The sequence below is a fragment of the Ursus arctos genome, chromosome X, assembly GCF_023065955.2.
Source record: "Ursus arctos isolate Adak ecotype North America chromosome X, UrsArc2.0, whole genome shotgun sequence".
NCBI classification, from domain to species: Eukaryota; Metazoa; Chordata; class Mammalia; order Carnivora; family Ursidae; genus Ursus; species Ursus arctos.
In genome coordinates this window covers 30,155,085-30,168,987 of record NC_079873.1, presented here as the reverse complement: position 1 = coordinate 30,168,987, position 13,903 = coordinate 30,155,085, and the positions used below count along the sequence as shown (strand labels likewise).

The following is a 13,903-nucleotide window of genomic DNA, read 5'->3' as shown; positions in this document are numbered from 1 at the left end:
TAGTCTGGATAATAAAAGAATTGGTATTTGGTGTTTTGTATACTAGGTTCTCCCTAGAGGGAGAATCAACACATCCATACCAATTAATCATCTTCTGCTCACATCTTCCTCAGGGACACCCTAACGCTGCCTAGAATGAAATACAAACTTCCTCTTCAGACTAGTATAGACTACGATTTCTTTAACCATAATCATCCTTTAATAGGCTTGGTGAAAATGACCTAGGCAGGGATACTGTTCAACACCTCTGCAAGGGAACTGCACTTGTTTCTTTCCTTTTTTTTTTTTTTTTTTAAGATTTTATTTATTTGAGAGAGAGAGTGAGCGACAGAGAGCAAGCATGAGCAGGGGAGAGAGAGAAGCAGACTCCCCACTGAGCAGGGAGCCCAATGCAGAACTCAATCCCAAACTCTGGGATCATGACCTGAGCCAAAGGCAGATGCTTAACCGACTGAGCCACCCAGGCACCCCTGTCACTTGTTTCTTAACTCATGCATAGGGATGTTGTCAAAATAATAATTATCTCAATGGTGGACATTCAGAGAAGGTCAACATCATGACCTGAAGTTTCAATACTGGTTGGCGCAAGCAAGAGATCCAGAAGCAAGACAAAGAGGGTCTTTAAAAAATCCGATTTATATCCATAATAACCAAAGCAATCTTGAAAAAGAAGAGCGAATTTGGAGGATTTACACTTAACCGATTTCAAAACTTAGTCTAAAGGTACAGTATCAAAGACAGTGTAGAACTGTCAGAAGTACAGACATACAGATCAATAGAACAGAACTAAGACTCTAGAAATAAACCCTGATATATACGGTTGATTGATTTTCAACAAGAGTACTAGGCAATTCAATGAGGAATGATAGTATTTTCTACAAATGGTGCTAGGACAACTGAACAGCCACATACAACAATATGAATTTAGACTCTTAACTCACAACATACATAAAAATTAACCCATAAAGAATTGTAGTCCTAAATGTAAGATCTAAAATCATAAACATTTTAGAAGAAAACAAGAGAAAATATTTGTGAAAATATTCATACCCATATTCTTGGGTATGGAATCAAAAGCATGATCTATAAAAGAAAAAAATTATAATAAAAAATTTTTAAAAATCGATAAATTCAATTTCACTTAAAGTAAAAACTTCCGTGCTTTAAACAGCACTATTTAAAAACTAAAAAACAGGGGTGCCTGGGTGGCTCAGTCGTTAAGCGTCTGCCTTCGGCTCAGGGCGTGATCCCGGCGTTCTGGGATCAAGCCCCACATCAGGCTCCTCCACTGGGAGCCTGCTTCTTCCTCTCCTATTCCCCCTGCTTGTGTTCCCTCTCTCTGGCTGTCTCTCTCTGTCAGATAAATAAATAAAATCTTTAAAAAAATAATAATAAAAAAATAAAAAACAAAACAAGCCACAGCCTTTGGAAATCATATATCTGATAAAGGACTTGTATCTAGAATATATAAACAATACTTACAACTCTACAATAAGAAGGCAAAAGTTCACATTAAAAATTGGGCTAAGAATTTGAAAGACACTCCTCCAAAGGAGATATATATTTATGTGTATTTAAATGCATGAAAATATATTCTACATCTTAGTCACGAGGAAAATGCAAATCAAAACCACAGTGAGAACATTTCACACCATCAGGACGGCTATAATCAAGAAAGACAGAAAAATAACATCTGCTGGTGAGAACGTGGAGTAATCGTAACCCTCGTGCACTGTTGAGGGGACTGTAACTTGGTGCACTTTGGAAAGTTTCTGGCAGTTTCTTGAAATGTTAGACAGGAATTTACCATACAACTCAGCAATTCCACTCCTAGGAATCTAACCAAAAGAAATGAAAACATATGTTCACTCAAAGAATTATATGTGAACATTCATAGCAACATTATTCACAATAGCCTCAAACTGAAAACAGCTCATGTCCATCAACTGGTAAATGGATAAACAAAATGTGGCACTCCAATAAAATGAAATGCTATTTAGACATAAGAAGGAAGAAAATATTTATACCTATTTATACCTATTGGATGAACCTCAAAAACATTACACTAAGTAAAAGTTGCAATATACAAAAAGACTACACATTGTATGATTCCTGTTATATGAAATGTTCATAAGAGGCAAATCCATAGTGAGAGAAAATTCATCAACAGTTGCCTGGGGCCAGGGGTGGGATTTGGGAGTAAGTACATACGGTCCTGAAGGTGAGGGCAGCATTCTAAAACTGAATTATGATGATGGTTGCATAATCCCATAAACTTGCTAAAATTCACTGACTTGCATACTTTAAACAGGTCAATTTTAAGGAATATAAATTATGATCCCATAAACCTGTTAAAAAAAATAAAGGCTCTAATAGCTTTTTATAGATTCTTACCAACAATTACTTGATGAATTTGCTTTGGTGTCAAAATTAAGCTGCAATCATGTTTTTCATGGGGCGTGGATGGGTCCGATTTAAGTCCCTTGAGAACCTATGGAAAAATGTTACCCCAAAATTAAGTTTCAATATTAGCAAAAGATATTTTAAGAATTCTCATGACTTAATGAAATGTAAAATACTGCACATGCCTTTCTTTTCAGAGCCTTCGTCTCCTTGGAGTCTATATTTCTGGTATTTAGTAATTGGTTAGGTTTGATCCGACACTTTGCTGAACATAATTCCTCTTCTATTTCCGTTTCTGAGAGTGAGGGTGACTTTAGACCTGATGCTGGCTGTAATCCTATGTCTGTGTCATTATATGAATACATGCATTCCCTATTGAAATCATAATAATAACTAATTGAGGCCAAGGGTTTTAGAAAATACACTGGCAAATCCCAACATTCCCCATACCTCATGATGCTGCTGCCACACTCAGAACCACTTACAAAGAATGATGCACTCATCTGCATAAAATTACCTTCTGCTGAGAAGACCCCATTCTCAAAGACCTCACCAAGGAAGTCTTGCCCATCCCACCACACCCAAGGACAGCTCACAACCAATGGCTGATACAGAGCACAAAAGACAAATCCCTTGGGGCACCTGGGAGGCTCCGCCGTTAAGCGTCTGCCTTAGGCTCAGGTCCTGATCCCAGGGTCCTCGGATCGAGCCCCACATCGGGCTCCCTACTCCACAGAAAGCCTGCTTCTCCCTGTCACAATCCCCTTGCTTGTGTTCCCTCTCTCGCTGTCTCTCTCTGTCAAATAAATAAATAAAATCTAAAAAAAAAAAAAAAAAAGACAAGCCCCTTAAAAAGAAAATAAAATTAAAAAAAAAAAAAAAAAAGACAAGCCCCTTTGGCTCAACACAGGAACATGTATGTGGTAGAATTTATGATTCAAGAGACCCTAGGCATCAGGCTGAGTGTAAGCCTTATCTGAAACACATCATTTCTCAGTTCCCTCCCCTGCCCTAACCTGGCTTCCCACATCTTGTTTCTCCTAAAAGAATGCTGTGCTGGAACCCATCTCAAGAACTGTTTCTGGGGAAACCCAACGTAAAACATCCCAAACGAAAAGTAGGGAAAGAAATAACTGCAGTCAAAGTAGTTCAAGGTTTTGTTATTTTCATATATGAAAAGGTCACTTAAAGCACTAAAAAGAAACTAAGGAGTAAAGAAAAAAAATCTGGCTCTGCAGGCACTACGATCTGTTTTATACTGTTTGAGGAAATGAACTTTACCTCTCTGCTTGTTTCCGCAGGCGTACACTTCTTAAATGTTTAATGTATCCTGCATAATAGTTTTCATGTGCTTGCTTTTTAATTTTTTCAAACTTAGTATACGCAAAATCAGGATCCACATAGTTATATCTTGGAATCTTTGTGAAAATCGTCCTACAAGATGAGCAAGTTATGTCAATATTTATATATATGCATTGATTCAATCAGTCTTTATTGAGTGTCTCCTATCCCAGCGGCTAAGCACAGAATGGTGAAGAGGGCAGGTCCTAGTCCTTTCCCTCATATCCTCTTGCATGGCAAGACATTAAGACATATAGAACTAGAATAAGATCTAATTTTCTTCCTAACCTAATTAGAGAAAATTCCTAAGGTCACTGGGATACAATGGTGCCTACTCTAAAACTACTCCTGAGGAATTAGTCAAGTAAGCAAATTGGAGAGTTCTAGATTTACACATGGGAGCAGATCTGAAACTGATTAGTGTTTCCTAAGAGTTAGTTATTTTTAGATTGTTGTGAAAAAAATTAGAAATATATATATATAATCATAAATCCTTTTGTTAAACACATTACTTTTTTATTTTTTTTATTTTTTTTTTTTTTTTAAAGATTTTTTTTTATTTATTTGACAGAGAGAGACAGCCAGCGAGAGAGGGAACACAGCAGAGGAGTGGGAGAGGAAGAAGCAGGCTCCCAGCGGAGGAGCCCGATGTGGGACTCGATCCCGGAACGCCGGGATCACGCCCTGAGCCGAAGGCAGACGCTTAATGCCTGCGCTACCCAGGCGCCCCAACACATTACTTTTTTAATATCTGAAGATATTATGCAGGAACCTTCAATGGTAAATCCATGAAGAGAAACCAATCTATAAATGAAGTACATCTACTTTATATCTCATGATCATTCATCATGCTCTTCCTTTCACTCAGCATCTATTTTTCCATAAAAACAAAATGTACAATTATTCACATCTTCTGACCTTGATCTGCCTCAATTCTCACCAAATTTTATCAATCATTAAGATTCTCGCCCTCAATATTTAATTCAAGTATGAACCTATTAGTCACATGGCCAAATGAAATTTAATATTTCTCCCTGTTTTCAAGAAGTCCTCAATGGTTACAGTAAGATAACTTTAACTGAATGACAGTCTTTAGCAGAGTTAAGCAATAAGAGAGAAATAAATACTTTGCTATTCAAAACCAGTTGTTGAGAAGAACCCCAAGAATTGAAGCAATCTTGAGAAGAACAAAGCTGGAGGTATCACAATTCCAGATTTAAAGATATACTACAAAGCTATAATAATCAAGACAGTATGGTACTGGCAAAAAATAGACACAGAGATCAATGGAAAAAATAGAGAGCCCAGAAATAAACCCATGCTTATATAGTCAATTAATCTTCCATAAAGGACGCAAAAACATACGATGAAGAAAAGACAGTCTCTTCAATAAATGGTGCTGGGAAAACAGGACAGCTACATGCAAAAGAATGAAACTGGACCACTCTCTTAGACCATACACAAAAATAAATTCAAAATGGATTAAAGATCTAAATGTTAAGACTTGATGGGGCGCCTGGGTGGGTCAGTCGTTAAGCGTCTGCCTTTGGCTCAGGGCCTGATCCCAGAGTCCCTGCTCTGCTGGGAGCCTGTTCTTCCTCTCCCACTCCCCCTGTTTGTGTTCCCTCTCTCACTGGCTGTCTCTCTCTATGTCAAATAAATAAATAAAACTGTTTTTTAAAAAATAAATTAATTAAAATAAATAAATAAATGTAAGACTTGAAACCATAAAACTCCTAAAAGAAAACATAGGCAGTAATCTCTTTGACATCAGCCTTAGCAATATTTTTCAGGTTATATCTCCTCAGGCAAGGGAAACAAAGTAAAAATAAACTATTTGATTACATCAAACTAAAAAGCTTTTGCACAGTGAAGGAAACTATCAACAAAACGAAAAGGCAACCTACTGAATAAGAGAAGATATTTGCAAATGATATGTGCAATGAGGGGTTAATACCCAAAATATATAAAGAACTTATACAACTCAACACCAAAAAAACCCAAATAATCCAATTTAAAAATGGACAGATGACTGGAATAGACATTTTTCCAGAGAAGACATACAGATGTCCAACAGACTCATGAAAATGTGTTCAACATCACCTATCATTAGAGAAATAAAAACCAAAACCACAATGAGATGTCACCTTACACAAGTCAGGATGGCTAGTATTAAAAACACAAGAGATAATATGTGTTGATGAGGATGTGGAAAAAAGGGAACCGTCCGGCATTGTTGGTGGGAATGTAAATTAGTACAGCCACTGGGGAAAATGGTATGGAAGTTCCTCAAAAAAATAAAAATAGAAATACCATACAACCTAGTAATTCCACTTCTGGGTATTTACCTAAAGAAAACAAAAACACTAATTCAAAAAGATATATACAGTAGCCAAGATATCGAAGAAATCTAAGTGTCCATGAATAGATGCATGAATAAATAAGATGCAATATATATATATACACACACACACACACACACACACACACGGAATATTACACTCACCCATAAAAAAGAATGAAATCTTGCCATTTGCAACATGGATGGACCAAGGGAATTATACTAAGTGAAGTAAATCAGACAGCAAAAGACAAATGCCATATGATTTCACTTATGTGTAAAATCTAAAACCCAAAACAGAAAAACAGATATACTCACAAATACAGAGAACAAACTGGTGGTTGCCAGGGAAGAGGACAGTAAGAGGGATGGGTAATACAGGTAAAGGGGATAAAAGAGGTACAAATTGTTGGTTATAAAATAAATAAGTCACAGAGATAAAAACTACAGCATAGAAAATATTGTCAGTAATACTGTAATAACACTGTATGATGACAAATGATAGCTACACTTATAAGCACTGCCTACCATATACAACTGTCAAATCAATATGATGTACACCTGAAACTAATAATAATATTGCATGTCAACTATAATTCAATAAAAAAATAAAACAAGGGAAAAAAAAAGAAAAAAAAAGATAGTTGTTGATATTTAAATTTCCCTCTGGCTTCAGGAACCTTAACCACCTTTAGAGTCTAGAAATGGTTCCTATATCTGAGGTCCCAAGGTCTGTAACAAGGAATAAAGGAAGGACATGGAAAGAAGTTGTAAATTAAATGCCTGAAGTGACAAAGAGCTGGTTATTAACATACCTAAATGCTTATTAGCTCCATAAAGAATAAACTTCATGAAGCTAGCAAACTGATTTCAACAACACATTGAAAAAAATCATCTACTGCGATCAAGTAGGATTTATTCCTGGGTTGCAAAGGTGGTTCAAACTTCAAAAATGAATCAACATAATACTTCACATCAATAAGAGAAAGGATAAAAGCCATGTGATCACTTCGATATACACAGAAAAAGCATTTGACAAAGTACAACATCTACTCATGATAAAAACCCTGAACAAAGTAGGTTTAGCGGGAACATACCTCAAAATAATGAAGGCCAGCCGTAAACTAAAAACCCACAGCTAATATCATACCCAATGGGAAAAACTGAGAACTTTTCCTCTAAGGTCAGGAACAAGACAAGGATGCCCACTCTCACCACTCCCATTCAACATAGTACAGGAAGTCCTAGTGAAAGCAGTCAGACAAGAAGAAGAAATCAAAAGCATCCAAATCGGTAAGGAAGAAGTAAAATGTTCACTATTTGCAGATGACATGATGATATATATAGAAAACCTGAAAGACATCACCAAAATATAGCTAGAACTGATGGACAAATTCAGTCAAGTCGCAGAATACAAAATCAATGTACAGAAATCTGTTGCATTTCTATAAACTAATAATGAAGCAGCAGAAAGAAGAATTAAGAAAACAATCCCATTTACAATTGTACCCAAAATAATCAGATACCTAGGAACAAACCTAACCAAAGAGGTGAAAGACTTGTACTCTGAAAACTATGAAACACTGATGAAAGAAACTGAATATGACACTAAGAAATGGAAAGACATTCCATGCTCATAGATTGGAGAACAAATACTGTTAAAATCTCTGTACTTAGGGTCGCCTGGGTGGCTCAGTCGGTTAAGTGTCTATCTTCAGCTCAGGTCATGATCCCAGGGTTCTGGGATCAAGTCCCACATCAGACTCCTTGCTCAGCAGGGAACATGCTTCTCTGTCTGCCTGCTACTCCCCCTGCTTGTGCTCTCTCTCTCTCTCTCTGACAAATAAACAATATCTTTAAAAAAAAAAAAAAAAAAAGACCTAAACGTAAGACCTGAAGCCCCCATAAAAATCCTAGAAGAGAAAGGAGGCAGTAACCTCATTGTCATTGGCCACAGAAACTTTTTTCTAAATATGTCTCCTGAGGTAAAGGAAACAAAGGCAAAAATAAACTACTGGGACCACATCAAAATAAAAAGCTTCTGCACATCAAAGGAAACAATCAACAAAACTAAAAGGCAACCTACAGGAATGGTAGAAGATATCTGAAAATGACATATCCAATAAAGGGTTACTATACAAAATATATAAAGAACTTATACAACTCAACACTCAAAAACAAACAATCCAATTAAAAATGGGCAAAAGACATGAACAGACATTACTCCAAAGAAGACATCCAGATGGCTAAGACACACATCAAAAGATGTTCATCATCACTTACCATCAGAGAAATGCAAATTAAAACTACAATGAGCTATCACCTCATACCTGTCAGAATGGCTAAAATCAACAACACAAGAAACAACAGTGTTGGCAAGGATGTGGAAAAAGGGGAACCCTATTGCACTGTTAGTGGGAATGCAAACTGGTGCAGCCACTCGGAAACAGTATGGAGTTTCCTTAAAAAAAAAGGATATAAAAACAGAACTACCCTAAGATCCAGCAATTGCACTACTGGGTATTTACCCAACGAACACAAAAACACTAATTCAAAGGGATACATGCACCCCTATGTTTACTGTAGCATTATTTACAATAGCCAAGATATGGAAGCAGCCCAAGAGTCTACCAACTGATGAATGGATGAAGAAGATGTGATATGTGTGTGTGTGTGTATATAAATATATATATGTGTGTGTGTATATATATAAATATATATATTATATATTAAATATATATATATACATATATATATGTATATATATATATATACACACACACACACACACACATACACCACACTACGGAATATTATTTGGTCGTAAAAAAAAAAAAAAACAATGAAATCTTGCCATTTGCAACAACATGGATGGAGCTAGAGAGTATAACACTATGGGAAGTATTTCAGTCAAAGACAAATACCTTTTAATTTCACTCATGTTGAATTTAAGAAACAAAACAAATGAGCAAACGGAAAAAAAAAGAGCAAGAAATCAAGAAACAGACTCTTTTTTTTTTTAAATATTTTATTTATTTGTTTGAGAGAGAGAGAGAGCGGAAGAGGGAACACAAACAAAGGGAGTGTGAGAGGGAGAAGCAGGCTTCCCACCGAGAAGGGAGCCTGATACGGGGCTCGATCCCAGGACCCTGGGATCATGACCTGAGCCGAAGGCAGACACCTAATGGCTGAGCCACCCAGGCGCCCCAAGAAACAGACTCTTAATTATAGAAAACAAACTGATGTTAGCAGAGGGGAGGTGGGTGGGGCGATGGGGTGAAATAGGTGATGGAGATTAAGGAGTGCACTTGGTGTGATGAGCAGCAGGTGATGTATGAAAGTGTTGAATTGTACACCTGAAACTACTATTACACTGTATGCTAACTAACTGGAATTAAAATGAAAACAAAAAAAAGAATAAACTTCATGAAATACTTCAGGTTTGAGTAGGTGATTTTTTTTTAATGTGCAAAATACAGGGGACAAAGATTATTATGCAAATAAAACACTTTTCCTTGTTTATTTATTAAAAAATATTTACACAGTGCCTATATGCCTGACACTCTTCTAAACACAGGACATACTGTAGTAAACAAAAATTAGACAAAAATTCCTAACTTCTTTATTTTCTTGTCAAAATCATTAATGAAATGCATTAAGAAATAAAATAGCAATTATAGTTACCAATAATTTAATACATCATAAAATTTCATTACTTAAATTTACTAATTGCTCACCAGAAAATAACTAAATTTTGCATCTCTATGAATATGGGAAAGAGTAAATCGAGAAAAATAATTTTGGCCATGAAATAAACAGGAAAAGTTTAGCTTTCTTCAAAAAAAAATCTGGCAAGATTCATAAAGTTTAATAATCTCAACACCCAAAAAACAAATAATCCACTGAAGAAATGGGCAGAAGACGTGAACAGACATTTATCCAAAGAAGACATACAAATGGCCAACAGACACATGAAAAAATGTTCCACATCACTTGGCATCAGGGAAATACAAATCAAACCACAATGAGATACCGCCTCACACCAGTCAGAATAGCTAAAATTAACAAGTCAGGAAACAACAAATGTTGGCCAGGACGCAGGGAAAGGGGAACTCTCTTACACCCCTGGTGGAAATGAAAGCTGGTACAGGCACTCTGGAAAACAGTATGGAGGTTCCTCAAGATGTTAAAAATAGAGCTATCCTACGACCCAGCAATTGCACTACTAGGTATTTACCCAAAGATACAAACATAGGGACCCAAAGGGGCACCTGCACCCCAATGTTTATAGCAGCAATGTCCATAATAGCCAAACTATGACAAGAAACCAGATGTCCATCAACAGATGAATGGATAAAGAAGAAGTAATATAAATATACAATAGAACATTACTCAGCCATCAAAAAAATGAAATCTTACCATTTGCAATGACATGGATAGAACTAGAGGGTATTACGCTAAGGGAAATAAGTCAATCAGAGAAAGACAATTATCATATGATTTCACTAATATGTGGGATTTAAGAAACAAACCAGAGGATCTTAAGGGAAGGGAGGGAAAAATAAAATAAGACAAAATCAGAGAGAGAGACAAACCATAAGAGACTCTTAACTCTATAGTTAAACAATGTGAGGGTTGCTGGAGGGGAGGTGGGTGGGGGATGGGATAACTGGGTGATGGGCATTAAGGAGGGCATGTGATGTAATGAGCACTGGGTGTTATATGCAACTGATGCATCACTGAACTCTACCTCTGAAACTGATAATAAACTATATGTTAATTAATAGAATTTAAATAAAATTTTTTAAAAATCTGGCAGAACTACTAATACTAAGTATGTTACCTAAATTAAATTTAAATAAAGAATATTTTTAAAATCTGGTATTTTTAGATCATATGATCAAGACTGATTTAGACAGAAAATAATATTAATATTAAATCAATATTTGTCTATACAAACATATTTCTATAAGCATAGGAAAGAACTGAAAAGGATACATAAAAAATTGTTTCCAACAGATACTTCTGCATGGGAGGGAATGCAATGAGTCAGAGGGAGAGATGGGTTTTCCTTTTTTATACTATATAATTATTTTAAATAGAGTTTGAGTGATTTTTGCACTCCTATGCTTCATGGTACTTGTCAAACAAAAACAGAGAGAGAAAGGCTGGTACGAATAAAATTTGTAAAATAAAATAATAAGACTGACTATGCAAAGACCCAGAATTTTCCAATTGTGGATAATAAAACAATTATGGCCTAAAATCAAATGATACTGCAAGAAAATGGCTGTAAAATTAAGTGAGCTCAATGACTCACCAAAGGTAAAGAGACAAGTAGAGAAAACCCAGGAACATTATCAAGTTCAGATAGCGTACAAGTAGCGCACAAGCAGGCAGAAAAGAAACTCGTTTCAGTCTCAAATGTGTAAAAACCAGGATGCCTGGGTTCCTTCTCACTAAGCACTTGTAAGGTAGTAATTTCTTTGAGGTTTGGATCGATTTAAATTGAGGTTTAACATCATTTTTTATCCTAATTGGTGAGGTTTTAGTTCAATCTGGGAAAGGTTAGGGGAAATGTGACTTTGAGGGGAACGAAGGTGATGATGATGATGATGATGATGATGATGATGATAATGTCGATGATGACAACGAACGACTGGTTTTTCGCAATTGTAAATGTTTATTTTTATCTTAGATAAATTCAAGCTGTCAGCCATACTTAAATGAATATGACTAGTCTGAGAACTTGATCTATTTCTAAAACTGATTTTTTTCCTATTATTCTATACTTGTCAACAGCATATTTTAATAATCATCTGGTAAACCATTCACTTCCTGTCAAGTACACAGTAGAGGTGATGAGAGGTAAGACAAAGCAAATACAGTAGCATTCAATAACCACCACCTCCAATGTAAAACAAAACAAGAGAGATAAAATAAAATTTTATTACTATTATTATTATCATCATCATTAGTTTGTTACAGCAGGATCTGCTAAGACCTGCATATCATGTTGGTCATTGTGTCTTTCAAAATTTCTCGTTTTTAATGTAACATGTTACCTGAAAAGTTTATGCTGGTCTCCAGACCTGATACTTGCAGCTCGGTCATTGGGAAAGGCTATCAGTGCACCCTTCATTGATTCTTCACCTCTGCGATGATTGTGAAGGCTTGTCATGGCTGACTGAAGCACTGTAACAGGTGCACGGTATTTGTATTTTGGCAAGTCTCTAACCACAAACTGTCCCGTAGGATTACTGACCAATGGGGATATACCTTTTATAGAATTAGATATCAAGTTAAATATGGTTTTTTGAATTTCAGCTTTCCAAATAATACCCATGTATTAATACACTACACCATTGGTTCTAACTTAAAACCAAATCCCTAAACAAACACATTCAGAAAATACAAATAAGTCATCCAATAAATGGACCTACACAAAACAATTTAGAAAATATTGCATACATAAAAAAGAAAACAGTAACTTGAAGGAATGGGTTAGCCTATGTGACAGAAGCTTTTATAGATCAAAGAGAGCTATATATCAGCAATTTCATATGGCTCAATGTATAAAAGATAATTGAGTATTACAGGAAACAGCAGCATCAAAATAATCCATGGAATGGTCGAAACTAGTTTATATTATAGACTCAAAAATGTAGAATAATAAAATATAAAAACCATTAAAATATTTAATAAATCTTATAGGTCACAAATCCAGTGCTACGCAAATTGTAATCCTCAAAATGGTAGTAGCATCAGCAACTGTCAGGGTCATGGTAGAAATGCAAATCTTTGGGTCATACCAAAGACCTAACAATCAATTCTGGGATACAGACCAGTGAGATCCATTTTAACCAGCCTTCTAGGTGATTTTGATGCATTCGTAAGGTGAGAACAAGATCAGACCATATTTGATATACATAGCTAAACAATCAGCGTGTTAAAATAATCCTATATAATCTTAATTTAAAAAAATTTAAGTGTCCACATTAGCTTACCAGGATTAATTTTCATCACAACTTTTTTGGTGGAGGGTTTGCAGATGCTCTTGAAATCTAAATATATTTGATGAAAAGGTTTCAGCGATGACTGCAAATTTTCATCTGCCACTGAACCAATAATCTCTATCAACTGCTTCACTTTAAAGACTCCTACTTGATGTGGAATGAATGAACATGTCACATTCTAAAAAAAGAAAAAGTAACCAATTGCTATAGGTTGAATGTTTGTGAATCCCCAAAACTCGTATGTTTAAACCTAAAGCCCAATGCGATGGAATGAGGAGATAGGGCCTTTGCGATGTGATTAGGTGATGGGATTAGTGCTCTTGCAAAAGAGGCCTCACAGAGCTCCCTAGACTCTTCTACCAAGAAGTCTACAACCAGGAAGAGGGCCCTTACCTGACATGCTGGCACCTTGATCTAGGACTTCTAGCCTACAGTACTGTGAGAAGTAAATTTCTGCTTTTTATAAACCATGCAATCTATGGTATTTTGTTTTAGCAGTCCAAATGGATTACAAAAATGATATTAAACTATTGGAAAAATAAAAAGCAAATAAAAAAACCGTTTATAAAATTTTTAAGGAGAGTTAGTCCATCGCAGTAATATAAAAGTAGCGTAGAAATACCATATACAGCATTGACAAATCCTTTAAGATATACATTATTGGAAAAGTATTTAAGAAAAAATTAAGAACAATGGTACTGAAGCACCTCCAGAACAGCAAATCAAGGGTCTCCAAATATCTACTCCTCCGTAAGAGAAATAAACCACTGGAATAACTGTCCAAATCAACTTCACACCTATT

The 13,903-nt window shown here is 35.7% G+C and overlaps 1 protein-coding gene across 1 annotated transcript in view; it reads right to left on the bottom strand.

The window, feature by feature from the left end:
* CFAP47 (cilia and flagella associated protein 47) overlaps positions 1-13,903 on the bottom strand; it is a 478,944-nt gene that overhangs the window by 426,502 nt on the left and 38,539 nt on the right. Inside the window, exons 9-13 of the mRNA XM_048213784.2 lie at positions 13,093-13,279; positions 12,151-12,364; positions 3,685-3,837; positions 2,589-2,775; positions 2,395-2,491 (exon numbers count right to left, since the gene is read on the bottom strand). Coding sequence (XP_048069741.1) covers positions 2,395-2,491; positions 2,589-2,775; positions 3,685-3,837; positions 12,151-12,364; positions 13,093-13,279 — 838 coding nt within the window. The remainder of the gene's footprint in view (positions 1-2,394; positions 2,492-2,588; positions 2,776-3,684; positions 3,838-12,150; positions 12,365-13,092; positions 13,280-13,903) is intronic.